General features: G+C 48.4%; 1 protein-coding gene across 1 annotated transcript; it reads left to right on the forward strand.

Annotated features, from left to right (window-relative positions):
• The first annotated feature begins 10,244 nt into the window (after positions 1-10,244).
• Positions 10,245-19,588, forward strand: TOR3A (torsin family 3 member A). Its single transcript, XM_030573371.1, has 6 exons — positions 10,245-10,478; positions 11,085-11,198; positions 12,557-12,822; positions 14,152-14,327; positions 16,512-16,636; positions 17,948-19,588. The coding sequence occupies exons 1-6, from the start codon at positions 10,463-10,465 to the stop codon at positions 18,193-18,195; spliced, it is 945 nt and encodes a 314-aa protein (XP_030429231.1). The 5' UTR covers positions 10,245-10,462; the 3' UTR covers positions 18,196-19,588.
• Positions 19,589-20,203: the final 615 nt, after the last annotated feature.

The following is a 20,203-nucleotide window of genomic DNA, read 5'->3' on the forward strand; positions in this document are numbered from 1 at the left end:
GTTAGGAATCATTAAAAAGGGAATGGAGAATACCTTATTGCCTTTATATAAATCCATGGTACACCTGCATCTTGAATACTGCATACAGATGTGGTGGTCTCATCTCAAATAAGATATACTGGCATTAGATAAGGTTCAGAGAAGGACAACTAAAATGATTAGGGGTTTGGAATGGGTCCCATATGAGGAGAGATTAAAGAGACTAGGAATTTTCAGCTTGGAAAAGAGACAAAGGGAGAGATATGATAAAGGTATATAAAATCATGAGTGATGTGGAGAAAGTGAATAAGGAAAAGTCATGTACTTGTTCCCATAATATAAGAACTAGTGGCCACCAAATGAAATTAATGGACAGCAGGTTTAAAACAAATAAAAAATATAGAGATATAACTGTCTCATAGAGCTGGAAGGAACCCCAAAGGGTTATCGAGTCCAGCCCCCTGCCTTCACTAGCAGGACCAAGTACTGATTTTTGCCCCAGATCCCTAAGTGGCCTCTTCAAGGATTGAACTCACAACCCTGGGTCTAGCAGGCCAATGCTCAAACCCCTGAGCTATCCCTCCAAGTTGTTCATCCCACAGCACACAGTCAACTTGTGAAACTCCTTGTCTGAGGAGGTTGTGAAGACTAGGACTATAACAGGTTTAAAAGAGAACTGGATAAATTCATGGAGGTAAGTCCATTAATGGCTATTAGCCAGGATGGGTAAGGAATGGTGTCCCTAGCCTTTGTCAGAGAGTGGTGATGGATAGCAGGAGAGAGATCACTTGATCATTACATGTTATGTTCACTTCCTCTGGGGCACCTGGCATTGGCTACTGTCAGTAGACAGGATACTGAGCTGGATGGACCTTTGGTCTGACTCAGTATGACTGTTCTTGTGTTCTTTTAGCCAAACTTTAGTGGTGCTGTGGTTTTGTTTTTTTTCCCTGGTGGGAAAGATCTGTCTAGTAGACTTGAACTGAGAGCTCAATTATCAATCAGCTGCTTATTCTCAGGCCATGTTTAGGCAACAGCACTACAGTGCTGCAGCTATGCTGCTGTCGAAACATAGTGTAGACCCTTCCTACAGCAACAGAAAGGGGTTTTCCATCAATGTAGGTTATCCACTTCCCCAAATGGTGGGAGCTAGGTTGATGGAAGAATTCTTACATCAGACTAGCCACACCTACACTAGGGGTTAGGTTGGCTTAACTACAGTGCTCAAGGGTCTGAATTTTTCATAACTATGTTGATCTAACTTCTTAAGTGTAGACCAGGCCTCAGTTATTGATCAGGACTACATGTGAATAAACATCTACAGATGAAAATCTCCAAATTGGTGATCAGCCTCTCTTCCCGCTGTGAATTGTTTAGGCCAGTGGCTCTCAAACTATCCAGACTACTATACCTGTTTCAGGAGTCTCATTTGTCTTGGGTACCCCACATTTCACCTCTTAAACTACTTGCTTACAAAATCAGACATAAAAATACAGAAGTGTCACAGCCCAGTATTACTGAACAATCGCTTATTTTCTCATTTTTACCGTATAATTATAAAACAATTTGGAATATAAATATTGTACTTACAGTTCAGCGTATAGTATATAGAGCAATATAAACAAGTCATATGAAATTTTAATTTGTACTTACCGCTAGTGCTTTTTATGTAGCCTCTTGCACAACTAGGCAAATACTTAGATGAGTTCATGTACCCTCTGGAAGATTTCTGTGTACCCCTAGGGGTACGTGTATCCCTGATTGAGAACTACTGGTTTAGATCTCTGCAGCCATCTATCCTTTAAGCTCCTCCTGCCACTCCTCCCCCCAAAAGAACTAGCAAAGATTACAGTGGATTATTGAAGTTCGGTCCAAGAAATGCAGAAAAAGCAATAATTCCCTCTGTGTTCTTTTCAAGGAGTTGTTTGTATTCTTTTCCCACCAGTTTCATAGAATCTGCCCTTGAGAATGACCACTCTTCCTCCCCACCTCTTGTTGATTAATGAAGTAAGATCACATCTAGGCATCTGCCAAGTCCCCCTATGTTCATTGTATTTTAGTGCTATTTTAACAACATTGTGTGTGTGTGTGTGTGTATATATATATATATATATATATATATATAAAATTATAAAGACAAACCTGCTTTAAACCCTGCAAATAGAATTGACACTAAAATTGTATTTTAAACCACTGTAAATATAGCTTTAATAATTTTTGGTGTTTTAATAAACACAGGGTGTTTTACTCTTTATTCAAGTATTAAGCATTAAAAGTAGAAAGCCACTGGCACATGGAGGCTAATTGAGAAGCTATTAGCAGGTGATTAACATTGGGCTACATGCAGTGAAACTAGCTCAGAAAAGCCTGTCTGTTTATCTGGAACACCTGGTTAGTTGACAGTTTTGGATGTCCCCCAGGCCGGATAAACCAGAGTGTATTGTCCCATAATACTTAGCCTATTGGCCCATCTCTTAACCTGGTTAATAGGTGTACAGTCAGCAGGTTGCTGGAAAGCAGTCATTCTTGTTTTCCTTTTAGCTCCTGTGAAATGCAACCCTTCTGCAGCAGCCTGGATTCTGCTGTGATGCCTGAGCTGGTGACCTATCAGATCTGCCCGAGTACCATGGAACCAGTCTATTGATGGTCAGTTAACCGTTTTCTTTTTTCCCCCAGTATTTGGATATGCAAACTTTCTTTTCCTTTAGACTCTGAAAACTCTATGTCCTGGGAATGTTTGTTGTTTTTGGTGAGTTTCTTCCTTCTCATGCAGATGTTTCTCAGTCTAAGTTCTTGTCTAGACACACAGTTGCACCAGTTTAATTAAGGGTGTTTTTAAAATTGATATAGTTGAGGCAGACACTTCAATTAGTTTAAAAATGGCTTATATTGGTTTAACTCAATTTGGTAAGGAACTGACTTCAATTAAGTTGATATAAGCCAAGTTTAAAATGTGTCCACACAGGGTTTTTGAACTAGTGTAACCAAACCACCAAGTTTTTAAACCTATTTTAGTTAAACTAGTTCAACTGTGTGTGTGTAGAAAATCCCTAAGTCATAGGCAGGTTAGTTTTAAATTAGTGCTCATTATTTTAGGCAGAGGGTTAGAAGTGTTAAGGTTTCATAGATTTTTTTAAAGCCCAAAGGGACAATTATGCTTCTCTAGGCTGATCTGCAAAATGGGAAGTTTTTCTTTCCAACCCACAGGATAATCCCTGTAGATTGTGACCACAGTTTGTAATATTTCTATCAACCTCTAGAGGTCCTTGTATTCCACTGGATGGCTTTCTCACTTTGGAATTGATCTGGTGTATAACCTCTGAAATGAATGAATTGCCAAGCTTAAAGGCCATGTCTACATCTAAAATTTTGCAGCGCTGGTTGTTACAGCTGTATTAGTACAGCTGTATAGGGCCAGCACTGCAGAGTGGCCACACTTACAGCAACCAGCGCTGCAAGTGGTGTTAGATGTGGCCACACTGCAGCGCTGTTGGGCGGCTTCAAGGGGGGTTCGGGGAACGCGAGAGCAAACCGGGAAAGGAGACCAGCTTCGCCGCGGTTTGCTCTCGCGTTCCCCGAACCACCCTGCAAACCGCAGGGAAGGAGACCTGCTTGCTCGGGGGTTCGGGGAACGAGAGAGCAAACCGGGAAAGGAGACCAGCTTCGCCGCGGTTTGCTCTCGCGTTCCCCGAACCACCCTGCAAACCGCAGGGAAGGAGACCTGCTTGCTCGGGGGTTCCGGGAACGAGAGAGCAAACCGGGAAAGGAGACCAGCTTCGCCACGGTTTGCTCTCGCGTTCCCGGAACCACCCAGCAAACCGCAGGGAAGGAGACCTGCTTGCTCGGGGGTTCCGGGAACGCGAGAGCAAACCGGGAAAGGAGAACAGCTTCGCCGCGGTTTGCTCTCGCGTTCCCCGAACTACCCTGCAAACCGCAGGGAAGGAGACCTGCTTGCTCGGGGTTCGGGAACGAGAGAGCAAACCGGGAAAGGAGACCAGCTTCGCCGCGGTTTGCTCTCGCGTTCCTGGAACCACCCAGCAAACCGCAGGGAAGGAGACCTGCTTGCTCGGGGTTCGGGGAACGAGAGAGCAAACCGGGGAAGGAGACCAGCTTCCCCGCGGTTTGCTCTCGCGTTCCCCGAACCTCCCTGCAAACCGTAGGGAAGGAGACCTGCTTGTTCGGGGAACGCGAGAGCAAACCGGGGAAGGAGACCAGCTTCGCCGCGGTTTGCTCTCGCGTTCCCCGAACACCCCTGCAAACCGCAGGGAAGGAGACCTGCTTGCTCGGGGGTTCGGGGAACGAGAGAGCAAACCGGGGAAGGAGACCAGCTTCGCCGCGGTTTGCTCTCGCGTTCCCGGAACCACCCAGCAAACCTCAGGGAAGGAGACCTGCTTGCTCGGGGTTCGGGGAACGCGAGAGCAAGCTGGGGAAGACGACCAGCTTCGCCGCGGTTTGCTCTCGCGTTCCCGGAACCACCCAGCAAACCTCAGGGAAGGAGACCTGCTTGCTCGGGGTTTGGGGAACGCGAGAGCAAGCTGGGGAAGGAGACCAGTTTGATTACCAGAGGCTTCCTCGGTGATGCTGGGATACCTGCTTATTCCACGGAGGTCAAGAAAAGCGCTGGTAAGTGTCTATACTTGATTACCAGCGCTGGATCCTCTACACCCGAGACAAAACGGGAGTACGGCCAGCGCTGCAAACAGGGAGTTGCAGCGCTGGCGATGCCCTGCAGATGTGTACACCTCCTAAGTTGCAGCGCTGTAACTCCCTCACCAGCGCTGCAACTTTCTGATGTAGACAAGCCCTTAAAAACTGTTGCACTTCATGAGCAGTTGGATGTGCTTAATATTCATTCCATGTTTCGGGATTGAATCTCAGGCTCTAAGCTATGGAGGGTCGTGAGTGGATGATGGGAAGGACTGGAATATAACAAGTGAACTTAAACTTGTCCTCTCCCCATCCTCACTAAATATAGGTGCTAGTCTCTCACTACTCACTAGGCTGTGTCAGACAGCACCTGGATTTATAAATGATTGAGTCCGTAAATAGTGACCAGTCTCTAGGCTGCATTTCTAACTGCACCCCGCTTTTCTCCAATATTAAAGTCTTGCTTTATTTGCAATCCTAGAATCTCCTTTCTGTAAAAGCACAGGCCAGGCTAACCTTAAGGGAGAGGGTTTATGTGATGAGGGCTCCTTCTTGGACCAGCTAAGATTGGGTGTGTTGTGTGGGCTGTCTGTATATTATACTGTATACCAGTGCTCTAGAATGTGCTGGGACAGATGCAGCTAGGAAAGGATGAATTTAACAGAGGCCCTCTCCTCCCAAAATTCATGTTCCCAGGAATCCTGGCTGATGCCAGGATCTGGCCCTATAATTCTGCAAAGCAGCTGTTAAAGCCACAGGATCTTATTGTAAATCACTAGGATGCCCAGAGTAAGTGCCCAGCCTGTAGAGCAGGGGTCTCAAACTCAACTGACCATGAGGGCTAGTGCATTGGCCTGAGTGCTGGATCACTGATGCACACCCCTCACTGCCCCTGTCCCCACTCCACCCCTTCCATGAGGCACCGCCTCTTCCCACCTCTTCCCTGCCCCCCCCATTCAAACTCCTTCCCTGAAGTCCCCACTCCAACTCCACCTCTTCCCTGCCCCCAGAGGGTGCATGAGGAGTGTGGTGGGGGCTCAGGGCAGGGCTTTGAGGTGCAGCAATGGGTTGGGGGGGTGCAGGCAGGGGGCTTAGGGTGCAGAAAGGCTGTGGGAAGCAGCAGGGGGTGGGGTGCAGCAGGGAGTTGCAGTTCAGGATGGGGGCTTGGCAGGGGGTTGGGGTGCAGCAGGGGGCTCATAAGAATGGCTGTACCGGGTCAGACCAAAGGTCCATCTAGCCCAGTATCTGGCTACCGACAGTGGCCAATGCCAGGTGCCCCAGAGGGAGTGAAGCTAACAGGCAATGATCAAGTGATCTCTCTCCTGCCATCCATCTCCATCCTCTGATGAACAGAGGCTAGGGACACCATTTTTTACCCTTCCTGGCTAATAGCCATTTATGGACTTAGCCATCATGAATTTATCCAGTTCCCTTTTAAACATTGTTATAGTCCCAGCCTTCACAACCCCCTAGGTAAGGAGTTCCACAAGCTGACTGTGCGCTGTGTGAAGAAGAACTTCCTTTTATTTGTTTTAAACCTGCTACCTATTAATTTCATTTGGTGACCCCTAGTTCTTGTATTATGGGAATAAGTAAATAACTTTTCCTTATCCACTTTCTCAACATCACTCATGATTTTATATACCTCTATCATATCCTCCCTTAATCTCCTCTTTTCCAAGATGAAGAGGCCTAGCCTCTTTAATCTTTCCTCGTATGGGACCCTCTCCAAACCCCTATCATTTTAGTTGCCCTTTTCTGAACCTTTTCTAGTGCTAGAATATCTTTTTTTGAGGTGAGGAGACCACATCTGTACACAGTATTCGAGATGTGGGTGTACCATGGATTTATATAAGGGCAATAATATATTCTCAGTCTTATTCTCTGTCCCCTTTTTAATGATTCCTAACATCTTGTTTGCTTTTTTGACTGCCTCTGCACACTGTGTGGACATCTTCAGAGAACTATCCACGATGACGCCAAGATCTTTTTCCTGATTCGTTGTAGCTAAATTAGCCCCCATCATATTGTATGTATAGTTGGGGTTATTTTTTCCAATGTGCATTACTTTACATTTATCCACATTAAATTTCATTTGCCATTTTGTTGCCCAATCACATAGTTTTGTGAGATCTTTTTGAAGTTCTTCACAATCTGCTTTGGTCTTAACTATCTTGAGTACTTTAGTATCATCTGCAAACTTTGTCACCTCACTGTTTACCCCTTTCTCCAGATCATTTATGAATAAATGAATAGGATTGGTTCTAGGACTGACCCTTGGGGAACACCACTAGTTCCCCCTCTCCATTCTGAGAACTTACCATTAATTCCTACCCTTTGTTCCCTGTCTTTTAGCCAGTTCTCAATCCATGAAAGGACCTTTCCTTTTATCCCATGACAGCTTAATTTACGTAAGAGCCTTTGGTGAGGGACCTTGTCAAAGGCTTTCTGGAAATCTACGTACACTATGTCCACTGGATCCCCCTTGTCCACGTTTGTTGACCCCTTCAAAGAACTCTAATAGATTAGTAAGACACGATTTCCCTTTACAGAAACCATGTTGACTATTGCTCAACAGTTTGTTTTTCTATGTGTCTGACAATTTTATTCTTAACTATTGTTTCGACTAATTTGCCTGGTACCGATGTTGGACTTACCGGTCTGTAATTGCTGGGATCACCTCTAGAGCCCTTTTAAAATATTGGCGTTACATTAGCTAACTTCCAGTCATTGGGTACCAAAGCCGATTTAAAGGACAGGTTACAAACCTTAGTTAATAGTTCCGCAACTTCATATTTGAGTTCTTTCAGAACTCTTGGGTGAATTCCATCTGGTCCTGGTGACTTGTTAATGTTGAGTTTATCAATTAATTCCAAAACCTCCTCTAGTGACACTTCAATCTGTGACAGTTCCTCAGATTTGTCACCTACAAAAGCCAGTTCAGGTTTGGGAATCTCCCTAACATCCTCAGCTGTGAAGACTGAAGCAAAGAATCCATTCAGTTTCTCTGCAATGACTTTATTGTCTTTAAGCGCTCCTTTTGTATTTTGATCGTCAAGGGGCTCCACTGGTTGTTTAGCAGGCTTCCCTCTTCTGATGTACTTAAAAAACATTTTATTACCACCTTTGGAGTTTTTGGCTAGCCATTCTTCAAACTCCTCTTTGGCTTTTCTTATTACAATCTTGCACTTAAGCTGGCAGTGTTTGTGCTCCTTTCTATTTGCCTCACTAGGATTTGACTTCCACTTTTTAAAGGAAGTCTTTTTCTCTTTCACTGCTTCTTTTACATAGTTGTTAAGCCACGGTGGCTCTTTTTTAGTTCTTTTACTGTGTTTCTTAATTTGGGGTATACATTGAAGTTGGGCCTCTATTATGAGGTCTTTAAAAACGGCCCTTGCAACTTGCAGGGATTTCACTTTAGTCACTGTACCTTTTAACTTTTGTTTAACTAACCCCCCTCATTTTTGTATAATTCCCCCTTTTTGAAATTAAATGCCACAGTGTTGGGCTGTTGAGGTGTTCTTCCCACCACAGGGATGTTGAATGTTATTGTATTATGGTCACTATTTCCAAGCGGTCCTGCTATAGTTACCTCTTGGACCAGCTCCTGCGCTGCACTCAGGATTAAATCTAGAGTTGCCTCTCCCCTTGTGGGTTCCCGTACCAGCTGCTCCATGAAGCAGTCATTTAAAGTATCGAGAAATTTCATCTATGTATTTCGTCCTGAAGTGAAATGTTCCCAGTCACTATGGGGATAATTGAAATCCCCCACTATTATTGGGTTCTTAATTTTAATAGCCTCTCTAATTTCCCTTAGCATTTCATCATCACTATTACTGTCCTGGTCAGGTGGTCGATAATAGATCCCTAATGTTACATTTTTATTAGAGCATGACATTTCTATCCATAGCGATTCTATGGAACATGTGGATACGCTTAAGATTTTTACTTCATTTGAATCTACATTTTCTTTCACATATAGTGCCACTCCTCCCCCTGCACGACCTGTTCTGTCCTTCTGATATATTTTGTACCCCGGAATGATTGTATCCCATTGATTGCTCTCAGTCCATCAGGTTTCTGTGATGCCTATTGTATCAATATCTTCCTTTGTCACAAGGCACTCTAGTTCTCTCATCTTATTATTTAGACTTCTAGCATATGTGTACAAGCACTTTAAAAACTTGTCCTTGTTTATTTGTCTGCCCTTTTCTGATGTGTCAGTTTCTTTTTTATGTGACTGTTTATTATCTGATCTGGCCCTTACATTATCCTCTTCCGCCCTTTGTTCCTGCCCATAACCTGGAGATTCTCTATCATCAGACTCTCCCCTAAGAGAAGTCTGAGTCCGATCCACATGCTCCTCTGCTTTCCCCCATCTCCTAGTTTAAAAACTGCTCTACAACCTTTTTAATGTTTAGTGCCAGCAGCCTGGTTCCACTTTGGGCTCGGGTCAGGGTGCAGGAAGGCTTCGGACTCCAGGGCGGCAGCGGCACAAGCCGGGGCCAGAGCAGGCTGCCAGGCCTGGCCCTGCTCCAGGAAGTAGCTGGAATCATGTTCCTGCGGCCCCACGGGCTGGGGGACACAGAGCTCCCCACGCTGCTTGCCGCGCCTCCACGTACCTCCCGGGAAGCTCCCATTGGCCGCCGTTCCTGGCCAATGGGAGCTGCGGAGGGGGGGGTGCCTGGAAGCCAGGGCAACACACGGACAGATCCCTCTATTCCCCCCCTCCCGCGTCATGCCGGCTGGCGCGGGGCTCAAGGGGGGAGATTCCGCGGCTGTAGTTTGCCCACTCCTGGCCTGCAGGTAGGCGGGGGTGGAGTGCAGGCCCGGGCCGCAGGAAATAGCCCCGCGGGCCGCGTGTTTGACACCCCTGCTGTAGGGCATCTTCTGCGCAGGGGCGCTGTGGGCTGGGTCCGTGGGACTTGCCTGTCTTAGCCCAGCGTTGCCCTGGGAATCCCGCCGTGGTGAAAGGGGGCAGCTTACACCCCACACGCGAGGAACAGTGCTCGCCTGAGCAGCAGGGAAGCACCACGGGGGATACCTGCCGCATTGTCCCAGCTGCCAGGCCGCCTCTGGGGCTACCCCAGCCGCCGTTCCGCTCCCGCGCTGCGCTGCCCCGCGGGTTGCAGCGGGGGCCCGACCAGCGGGCTGTGCGTGCGGCTTGCACGGGGCTGCAGAGCAGGTGGACCGGCGGTGCTTTGTGCGATCGCCCCTGTGCAAACGGCCGAGCCGCGCTGGCTGTGGCCTGGCCCTGCCCGGGCGACGGGCGCGGTGGTTCCCTCCCTGGGGGCGTCCCTCGGCCGCGTGGGCGAGCTGGCCCCACCCCCATCCCCCACTCGTCGTAGTGAGCTGGCGCTGGGGTGTCCGGCTCGCCGCCTCCCTGTGGCCATGGCGCATGGGGCTGGGCTCCCGCTGCTCCTCTGCTGCCTCGGGCCGCTGCTGTGCGGCGCTGCGGGACGGAGCGGGCCGCCTCGGGACCCGGCGCCGGGGGTGCTGCCGGGCAGGGCCGGGAGCGACCTCTCCAGGCAGTACGTGGCCTGCCAGCTGTGCCGGGAGGGCTGCGAGCAGCCGCAGGAAGAGGCCAGCCGGGAGCCGCAGGGTGAGGAGCTGCCCTGTCTCCCTCTCCTCGATCGGGCACCTCGCCCTGCCTCAGGCCGCCGGGGGATCTTTGGGCTAGCGGGATGTCTCGGCCGATGCTGGGGGAGAGAAAGTGCTGCAGGGGAGCTCCGGGCCCGGACCATCCCATCACAGCCTCTTACAGCAGCTGAGGATCTGAGCCAGGAGCTTTTTAGGTTCCCACAGTTAAGAAGAGGTGGTGTGATCTGTTGTGCAAATGCCCGTGTCTCCAGGTAGCTGTGCGTGTAAGATATGGAGTGACCGGCTTTTGTGTGTGTTTCCTATTTAATTCCTGTAGCTGTCAGTCACATGTGAGTTTTCATTGCTGCCTTCTGTACATCAGCATAACCAGAGAGGGCCCTCTAAGCCTTTGCAGTAAACAGACATTGCTGAGCCAGGCTGCGAAATGGGATTCATTTGAATGGGCTCCTAGACGTTGCATCCAAGCCAAGAGAAATCCCTTGGGGAGAGGTGGTGTCCCATCTCCAGTGGGATTAGCCATTTCCGAGCCTACATCCCTAGCACAGGGGTGTGTGATGGGGATCTCGCCATTTTGACTGACTGTCCTTCTCAGATGTGTATATAATTATGGTCAGTACTTGTGTAGTTACTTTGGCTTCACCCAGTAGCTGCAATGTCCCATTTGCGTGACTGCCTATATACCTATGTCAGTCCCATCCTGTCCCCGCTGAGTTGTGCTATGGACATTGGTGCTGCTGGTAAATTGATAGATTTACCATGGGTCTGTGGGGAATTCAAGGCTGATAGGGCAAGATTTATCCTCAGGAGGCAGATAGGAAAATGTATGGCAGGCTTTCTCACTGCTGTCTCTTTCCTAGGTTGGAGCTTGCCCCTGGTGGGTCAGGATTATCTGGAGATCCTTTCCAGCTGGTACTGCAGCTTTGGAAAGTGCTGCGAGACAGGAGACTGCAGAATAGCCAACAACATCACAGGTAAAGGCCCTTGAGATAGAAGAAGATCCAGAGTTTAAGGTGCTAGTCTGGAATTTAGGAGACCCAGATTCAGTTCCCTGCTCTGCTATGACTCCCTGTGTAACCTTGGGCAAGTCACTTAGTCTCTATGCCTCAGTTCTCCATCTGTATATGGGGCTGTCAGTGTTGCCTGGCCTTAAATTCTTTAAAGATTATGAGGTGCTCAGATGCATGGGAATGGAGGCCAGAGACGTACCAGAGACAGAATGTGTGTGTATGTTTCCCTGTCAGCTGGAGTGAAACCTCTAATTCCCAGTTCCTAGAACTAAGGGCAAACCTATGTGAGATTTTTTTAATACTTAAATCAAATTTTTGGTCACAAAGAAGTTAGAGAAGTAGCAGTTCTTAGCCAGGTGCTGAATTTGCCTCAATGTTTCATGAGTTTAGACAATTCAACTTCAAAACATTTTCTGTTCTGTGATGCACAGACCCTCCTTTACCCCATGACAAAATCTTAACATCACTGTGCAGAGCACTTTCCAGAGCAGAGACCCTGCCTGTTCCTGCCTGTAGTCTCCTGCACACCCAGAGCACATGGAGGGGGGAGGAAGAGCTTGCTCAAAGAGGGTCTGCTAAGCCCCATCCCTTTCTCCCAGTCCTGACCTAGACGGTAGATACTGAGCCCTGTAGGTAGTCCATGTGAAAATGTCCTAAGCTGTGACTGGGTCTGGGACTTCAGTAATCAGCACAAACAGTGATTGATACTTTGTACTTCTCTAGGGGTTTCTATCTGGGGATCTTAGTGCCTTTTTGCAAACGTTAATGAACTAATACCCTGTGAAGTGGGTAAATACAATCCCCACTTTCCAGAGGGGAAAAGAGAGGATAAGTGACTTGCCTGAGTCCATGGCAAAGTTGTGAATAGAGCCCAAGAATCCTGATTTGCACTACTGTGATCAGATCACTCAAAATGCTGCTTTCCATTCTAGCTCTGCATCTGTAATACCACTGCACAGAGACCCCTTGAACAGGCATACCCTCCAGCAATGCAAGGCAGGATGCCTAATGCTCTGATGGGCTCAACTTAGAGCAAAAATGCTGCCAAACGTCCTCCCTACTTGTTCCTACCCTAAAGTGATTTTTAAAAAAATTTTAAACAAGAAGTTTATTTAAACAACAAGATAGTTTTCTCTTCAAGTAAAGTATCTAGGATCAATGTTTTTTGGAGTAATGTACCCCTACTTAGACAGAGGTTGCTCTACATGTAACAGCTACATACAAAAAAGTTATAAAATCGTCCTTGGTTTTACAATGATAAAAGAAAAACCTTGATAGCAGGCAGGTTGGGTGTAAGATCAGTGTTTCCATTCGTTCTGCAGGGTTAGAGTTGGACCTGAGCAGGAGGCTACATGGTCAGCACTTGGCAAAGGACGTCATTCTGAAAGCAGTGCAAGGCTTCCTGGAGACCCCACAGTCGGAGAAGGCTCTAGCTCTGTCATTCCATGGCTGGTCTGGCACTGGAAAAAACTTTGTGGCCCGGATGATCGCTGATCATTTGTACCGAGATGGGCTGAAAAGCGAGTGTGTTAAAGTCTTTATCTCGCTCTTTCACTTCCCACATCCCAAATATGTGGATTTGTACAAGGTGAGCAAGCTCCAATGTTACCAGCCACAACAGCTGCCGGTTATAGTAGGGTAACTCAGGGTATGTCCAGACTACCCACCGTATCGGGCGGGAAGCAATCCATTTATTGGGGATCGATGTATCACGTCTTGTCTCGACATGATATATCAATCCCCGAACGCGCTCCGGTCGACTCCGGAACTCCACCAAAGCGAGCGGCGGTAGTGGAGTCAACGGGGGAGCCGCGGCCATTGATACCACACTGTGAGGAGGGAGGTAAGTCGAAATAAGATACGTCGACTTTGGCTACAGTATTCCTGTAGCTGAAGTTGCCTATCTTACATCGACACCCCCACCCCCAGCATAGACCAGGCCTTAGTCCTAGCCTCTTCAATCCCAATCAAAGGGGCGTTTCTGAATAGGTAGCTATCTCAGACCCCGCTTTTAGTAGAGGATAGAGCAGGGGCAGAGGCTGTTGGAGGAGCCCTATGCCAGTGTACAAAGTTGTGACACAGCAGAGAACGGGGAGTATTGACCTGGGAATGTTGCAGGGGAGTTTTACTGGGACTGTCTGCATTGGGGATAGGAGACTTTGCTTGAGGGAAGATACCTGAGAGCCCAGGAGGGGGGTTGGGCTTAGGGGACCCCTTCTGCCCAGGGAAACTGGACAAAGGCTGGAGGAGGAGCCGTGGGGGGAGACTGGGTGAGATGGCTGGAGGGGGGTTTCAGTTTAGAGCTGGTTGGGGAAACAGAGGGAGCCCCAGGGCTGAGTGGGGTCTAAGCTCCCTGCCCCCTAGAAGGACTTGACTGAGGGGTCCTGGTTGTACCTACAAGCTTTGTTTGGGACTGTGTTCCTGTCATCCAATAAACCTTCCGTTTTGCTGGCTGAGAGTCACAGTGAATCGCAGGAAGTGGGGGTGCAGGACCCTGACTCCCCCACACTCCATGACAAAAATATCAACTACAAAGTTCCAACCCTTCCCAGCAGGGGCCGCTGGCTGTGGGAGAGCCCAAAGCCACTCCAGTACTGGCCCCTCCCAGAAGGCAATTATGAAAACTGGTGTGTAATGATTAGTGGTTGGTGAGCTCTGAGCTGCTGGGGCCATTGCAGGGAATGGTGCAGGAGCGCTTGCAGTGGAGGAGCTCCCAGCTGTTGTGCTCCCAGCCTTTGCCAGTGGGAGTCACGATAGGGAATGGAGCAGCAGGTGGGGTGCTGGCTGTGAGGGAGCTCAGTCTTCCTTTGTAGTTGTGTCTGTGTGAAGGATGCAGTGGTGCTGGTGGTGAACACCAGTGATCTATACACAGGCCCCTCTACTTGCCAGTTCACACTCTTTTCCTACTGCCATGCAGGTTCAGCTGAAGAAGCAGATAAGTGAAACAGTGCAGCTCTGCAAGCAGTCATTGTTCATCTTCGATGAGGCAGAGAAGCTTCACTCGGGCCTGCTGGATGCCATCAAACCTTATGTGGATCACTATGACAGCATCGATGGGGTGGATTACAGGAGATCCATTTTCCTATTCCTCAGGTGACTACAAGGGACCCTAGGGAGAAAGGGATGGCTCATGGGGAAGGATCCCCTTTCTTCAAGGTTCGTGACAATCTATATTAAAGTCCCGTGATCTGGGAGATTGAGGTGTGGGACAGAGCTGCCCTTGGAAGGCACAGGAATTGACGGGAAAGTAGCTCTCATGATTCTCCCTGTGCAGTGGCCCCAAAGCCCACTCACTACAGCTGCTCACCTCTGCCTCATGATGACTGATTGTAACTGTCTCTTTAGAGCCCATCAGTGCAGCTCCTGAGTTGGCATGTGCTGCTGACTGTGAGGCTGAATGTCTGCAACCCTCAGGAGTTGACTACTGGATTCGGCACTGTATCAGTAGCACCATGCCAGTGAGCTGCATCTTAGGAATCAAACCGGTGCCCCACTCAGATGGTGTAGCCCAGAAAGTTGGGCAAGCATTGCGCAGTTAATCAGAGAAGTGATGAGAAGTGTTTACCTTTCACTTGAGCATCTGCCGCTGGCCACTGATGGAGGCTGGATATACCAAACTAGGCCATTAGTCCGCTGTGGTACGGCAGGTCCCATGACCTCTACTTAATTCTGATCTTTAGAGGCCTGGGTGCTTCTCTCCACCTGATTCCAGCTGGATTTATCTGCTCAGAAAGCATATGACCTGGCCTGCCATTTTCAGAACTGGCCCAGAGGTCAGGGGGACTCTCCCCCTTCCAATAAATAGGCCTCCGAACCCTTGATCAGTTTGTTTGTGGAGAGGAAACTGGAACTGAGCCCAAGGATGGAGGGGCTACCCTGCTCTTGTGGTCATGTACTATTGGCCATTCTTCCTGCCACGCTGAGGGGAACCTTGAACAACGTGTGATCCCAAGTGCTGTGGGAAGGGGGGCAGCAGGGCTGCTCTGTGAAGCTGCCATCTGGGAAGGCAAGCTCTCCTCTGGGCTGTGCACGCAGAAACACTGGCTCTGCCATTTAGAAACCAGACTGCTCTCGGAGATGTCATTGGAACCTTTGCCACACTGGGTCCTCCCTTATGGGGGTGGCTGTGTCTCTGTGAAGCAGAAGGGGTTTCTTTCCTGTTGATTCCAGGGGAAATGTGGGAGCTGCAGCTTCCAGGACAGAGCTAACTAAAATTTGAAGGGGAGCTGGGGTAGAGGGAGTAGGCTGCTCAGAAGTAACGTGTGGGCAATGGGCCGGGGTGGTGGGTGGGAGAGTCTTTAGTCTCATCCCTCCCCCACTCTCATCTTGACTATGAGTTTGTCCCCTCCATCATCAGAGATGGCTCATGAACCCCTTGGAGAAGGGAGGGGGGGGAGTGTCAGTGTGTCCACCAGTGCTAGTCTTCTTTGCCTCCCCTGTTCCTAACCCCTTTGTACTGGCTAAGCATTTGGGAGGGGCTCAAGCAGCTTTTCTCCAGGGCTCTCTGCCAAGTGACCCCACTCTTCCGCACAGCCTCCCCCACGTGGGCACGGGGCTGACACCACTCTAGCTGGTGCAACTCCCTGACCAGGGCTGATGCTGTTTCCAGGCCATTCTGACTGGGATAATTTTGCCTGAGGCTCCCTTTAGAAACTTCAGTGCCCACTTGCCCCCTTTCATTGCACGTGTGCTTAGAGAAACAAGCTTTTTTAAAAGTGGCCCCAATGTGTGAGTCCAGGTGCCCTTCCCCTTACAAAGCAATAGTCAGTCAGGCAAGGACCCTAATGTGGGTTCTCTGCCACCTTCATGATCTTCCGGCTCCACTTTCTCATCCACACACACGGCTGTCGGGACCATTGCTTCTGGTGGGACTCATACCAGTTTCTCTATCCTTTGCTGACTTGTCTGCAACTGGGGGTTTCTCTGCAGGGGCTGGAAGATAAAGGGGCTGTAGTCAATATGTTCTGTACTCTTGATTCACAGTGTGTAATAGTCTGGGAGGGTGGGGCCTAACCCTAAGAATCAGGGCTGGGGCATGGAAGCAGTTGATTTGGTGAAAAGGTGTTTAGCTCTCTTTGCAGGGGAAGAGAAAGCAAATCTGTGTCTAGGGCCATTGGAAAGGCAGAGCTTTGGCTTGGAGCTACATGAATCCTTGTGCTACCAATGGCATCAGGGCCTGGACCTGGGTGCTGTTAGTGGTTTTTGATGTATGATTTTGTGAGGAATAAACATTAGGATTATTCCAGATAAAGCATTTAACTTCCATTTCATTCTCAGTAACACTGGTGGGAACATCATCAACCAGGTGACCCTGGACTTCTGGCGAGCTGGACGGGTCAGGGAGGAGATCACCATGGAATACTTGGAGCAGCACCTACGCCTGGAGCTGCTTGAGTCCACAGGTAACTGAGCTAATCGCTGCAAGTCTGCACTGGAGTTCAGCAGTCTGCTGCCCCTTCCCTGTGGGACTGGCAGGGAGCAGAGAGACATGGGGACTCATTTTATTGATTGGCTTTTTCATGGCCCTCAAAGATTACTGAACACCCACCCCCAGGAATCTATCTTCACTACGTTCCTGGGGAGGTATGTCAGTGACTTGCTTCACAGTCACACAAGCTTGGTGGCAAAGCTGGGGTTTGAACCTAGATATCTTGCAAGAGGGACTAGTGCCTTAGCCATAAGACTATTTCCTCTTCTATCTAAGCTACAGCCCCTATTATCATTTAAAAGGGAGTGGAGTAGAAATACCATATGAGCAATGTCTCCACAGCTCAGCCTTAGCCTATGCTATGCTGGCATATCCCAACCAGATGACCACAGGCTCCTCTTCCCCTTTCACTCCCAAATTCCTACTAATCAGTAATACCTTGTTAGCACCCCCACTCTCAGACCAGCTAGCCGACTACTTCTGTAAAACAGCATTGACCACTGTTGGTGGTATCACTAGATGGTTTCAGACATATCTTGTGTCTGGAGATAAGTGTGTGTCGTGTGTGCAATCTGTAAATACCAGCTAGATTTCCTAAAAACAGGATGAAATATGGGGCAGATGTAGCCTCACGATTGCGTGGGCACTTTGTTACTCTTGGTGACTATTGCCACCCTACTCAGGACACGGTGCTGAGCAGAGCCACCTCCAGAACCCAGAGCCGATTGTTCAGAGTGAAGAGAGGCCCAGGATGCGCAGGGGCAGCACCAGACCTCCCCCTGCTCCTTCTGGCAGATTTTTCCCTTTGAGTCTCCATAGTGGCATGCAACATTGACATCATCATGCAGCAGCATGGCCAGGAATGGCGCACAGGCTGTGAACCCACATGGTTTCTCATGCAAAAGAGTGATTATGGCTGCCTACTTAGGGAGTGTTTCATGATTTGTGTGTGTGTAATTGAAACCATGAACCTCCCCCTTCCCAAGATGCTTCTGCATGGTTAGGTGAGCAGTGGCAGAGACTCCATTATTCAGGGCAGAAGGACCTTTTCTGCAGAGAGATATGCCTTTAACTCCAGGGCAGAAGAACCAGACACACAATTAGCCAAGGCCCTCTCTCAGACAATATTTTCTCAGGGTTGAACCAGCTTCTCCAGGCAAACTGCACTGTTGTTTTAACATTTGTGCTAGCTGAGATGGGTGGAGATCTAGGTGCCTGGAAGACACACATGGTTCTGTTACAAGCTGTGCATTGAGTGCCCTTGTTGCTCTGGTTTTCATTGCAGATGGTGGCTTTGCCCACAGCCACCTCCTTCAAGAGAACCTCATTGACTTTTTTGTGCCATTCCTGCCCCTGGAGAATCGTCATGTGAAGCTGTGCGTGCGGGATGCTTTTCTGGCCCGCAGCCTTCCATACACTGAGGAGGTGCTGGACAAGGTGGTCAGGATGATGGTGTTCATTCCCGAGGAGCAGCTTTTCTCTGCACAAGGTTGTAAATCTGTGTCTCACCGCATCAACTATTTCCTACCCTGAATGTGAGGGGGAACTGTACCAGTGACCAGCATGGCTGCTTGCTGCATAATGAGACCTGCTCCTCTTGCATGAGCCGATTGAAAATTCACCCACTTGCACAGTGATGAGAACTTGTGAAGTCCCTCAGAACTTGAAAGAGGCCTCCAAGGGTTGCTGTGATTGTCAGAGTTGTGTGGCACCTGTGCAGCATTCAGCTGGTAGAAGGCTGGGCTGCTATACCTGCCTTGCCTACTTGAAGTTCCATCTCTTAACAAGTAGCTCAGAGCAGAAGCAATGATTAGCTGTTGCCAAACCAAGATTTCCGGATGGCAAACAGTGGTCTGCTTCACATGAGCAGAGTTGGTCCGGGACTTTGGCTTATTGTGGTGTGAATAGTCTTGAGATACTTTCCCATTGAAGGTACTAAGCTCTGAAGAGGTCACAGAAGTCATGTCGTTGCTTCCTCTCCTCTGGGCCTCTGCCCCAATGTGTCATTTCCAGCACCTGCAAAGCAAAATCAGTGCATTAGCTGTTGGTAAGACAGTGATGGAGAAAAACCTAAACTTAGCTATGGAGCAATCTCCCATTTGGGGATAGACTGAGAATGTCTCTCCCAGGAACCTTCTTACCAAGACATCTGGTTAACGACAACAGCTCTAGGAGAGGATGCCCAGCAGCCTGCACAGATGATGATGCACAGTTTGAATAGAGATTAGGACTAAGATTCCCATCTGCAGCCTCTGCCTACTGTGGGCGTTCCAGGCATATAACACTGACCTTGTATAGAAGTCTCCAAAGAGCAAGGACACTACAAGACTCCAAGTGAGAGGACATATAGTTCTTGACAATTTGTTTAATATAAAGATTAAAAAACCTTATTTTGTTACTGTGCTGTGAAGAAATGTTCACTTTAGACATGCTAACATTTCCCCCCCGCCCCTAGACAGCAAGGTGCCAGTGTGTCTGCAATTCCAAGTCTATGAATGTCTCCACTACAGCCCAGGACTGTTCTGACAGGGATAGCATTTGGTGATACGAGCCAGCATCTTCCCCTCACGGAGGCAGCTCTTGCTATGCACACTCCTCATGCTCAGATTCTTCAGTTTGGCTAAACTACTTCTGCAGCATTCACTTAAGGGAACTCCCAGTTGCAGCAACTTGGCCTCTTGCCTGCTCTGATAACTCAGGAGGACCAGAGTACAGGGTGGCTTATCTTTGTCCTTGTCTAGAGCAAAGGTTGGAGAGTAGTGGCTGTGAAGGAGAATTCTGCCATTTGATTACTATTTCACAGAGGAGCTAGGATTTTGCTGTTACTATCTCTGGCCAAAAGCCAGAATGTGTATTACTACAGGAGGGATTGTTTGCTGTCTCAGGTACCTGCCAAATGATTTAAAAAAAAAAAAAAAAAAGCCCTAAAATGTCAACAACATTAAATACAGTGGAATTAGATGAATAATCACTTACTCTATGAAGATGAGGTGGAACAGCAGACACTTGGACAGATTTCAGAGTGGTAGCTGTATTAGGCTGTATCTGCAAAAAACAATAAGGAGGCCTTGTGGCACTTTAGAGACTAACATTTGGGCATAAGCTTTTGTGGATTAAAACCCACTTCATCAGATGCATACAGTGAAAAATACAGAAAGCAGTATGAATATTACAGCAAATGAAAAGATGGGAGTTGCCTTACCAAGTTGGGGGTAGGTCACTGCTAATGAGGCTAATTCAATTAAGGTGGAAGTGGCCTATTCTCAATAGTTGACAAGAAGGGGTGACTATCAAAGGAGAATTACTTTTGTTGTGCTAATGAGGCCAATGCAATCAATGTGGACATCACTCATTTCTAACAGTTTTACTGAGGACAGAGTTCAGGTGCCTGGACGTTGTACTTGTGGCTCTTTGATCTATTTTAGGCTTTAAAAGAGTCTGACCAGGCACATTTTGTCTCATTGCCATTGAAGTGGATTTTGAGCTCGTATTCCCAACTGGCATATTGGCTTCTAGTTACCAGTGAATGACCATGCACAGC

This window comes from Gopherus evgoodei, chromosome 8 (assembly GCF_007399415.2).
Source record: "Gopherus evgoodei ecotype Sinaloan lineage chromosome 8, rGopEvg1_v1.p, whole genome shotgun sequence".
NCBI lineage: Eukaryota > Metazoa > Chordata > Testudines > Testudinidae > Gopherus > Gopherus evgoodei.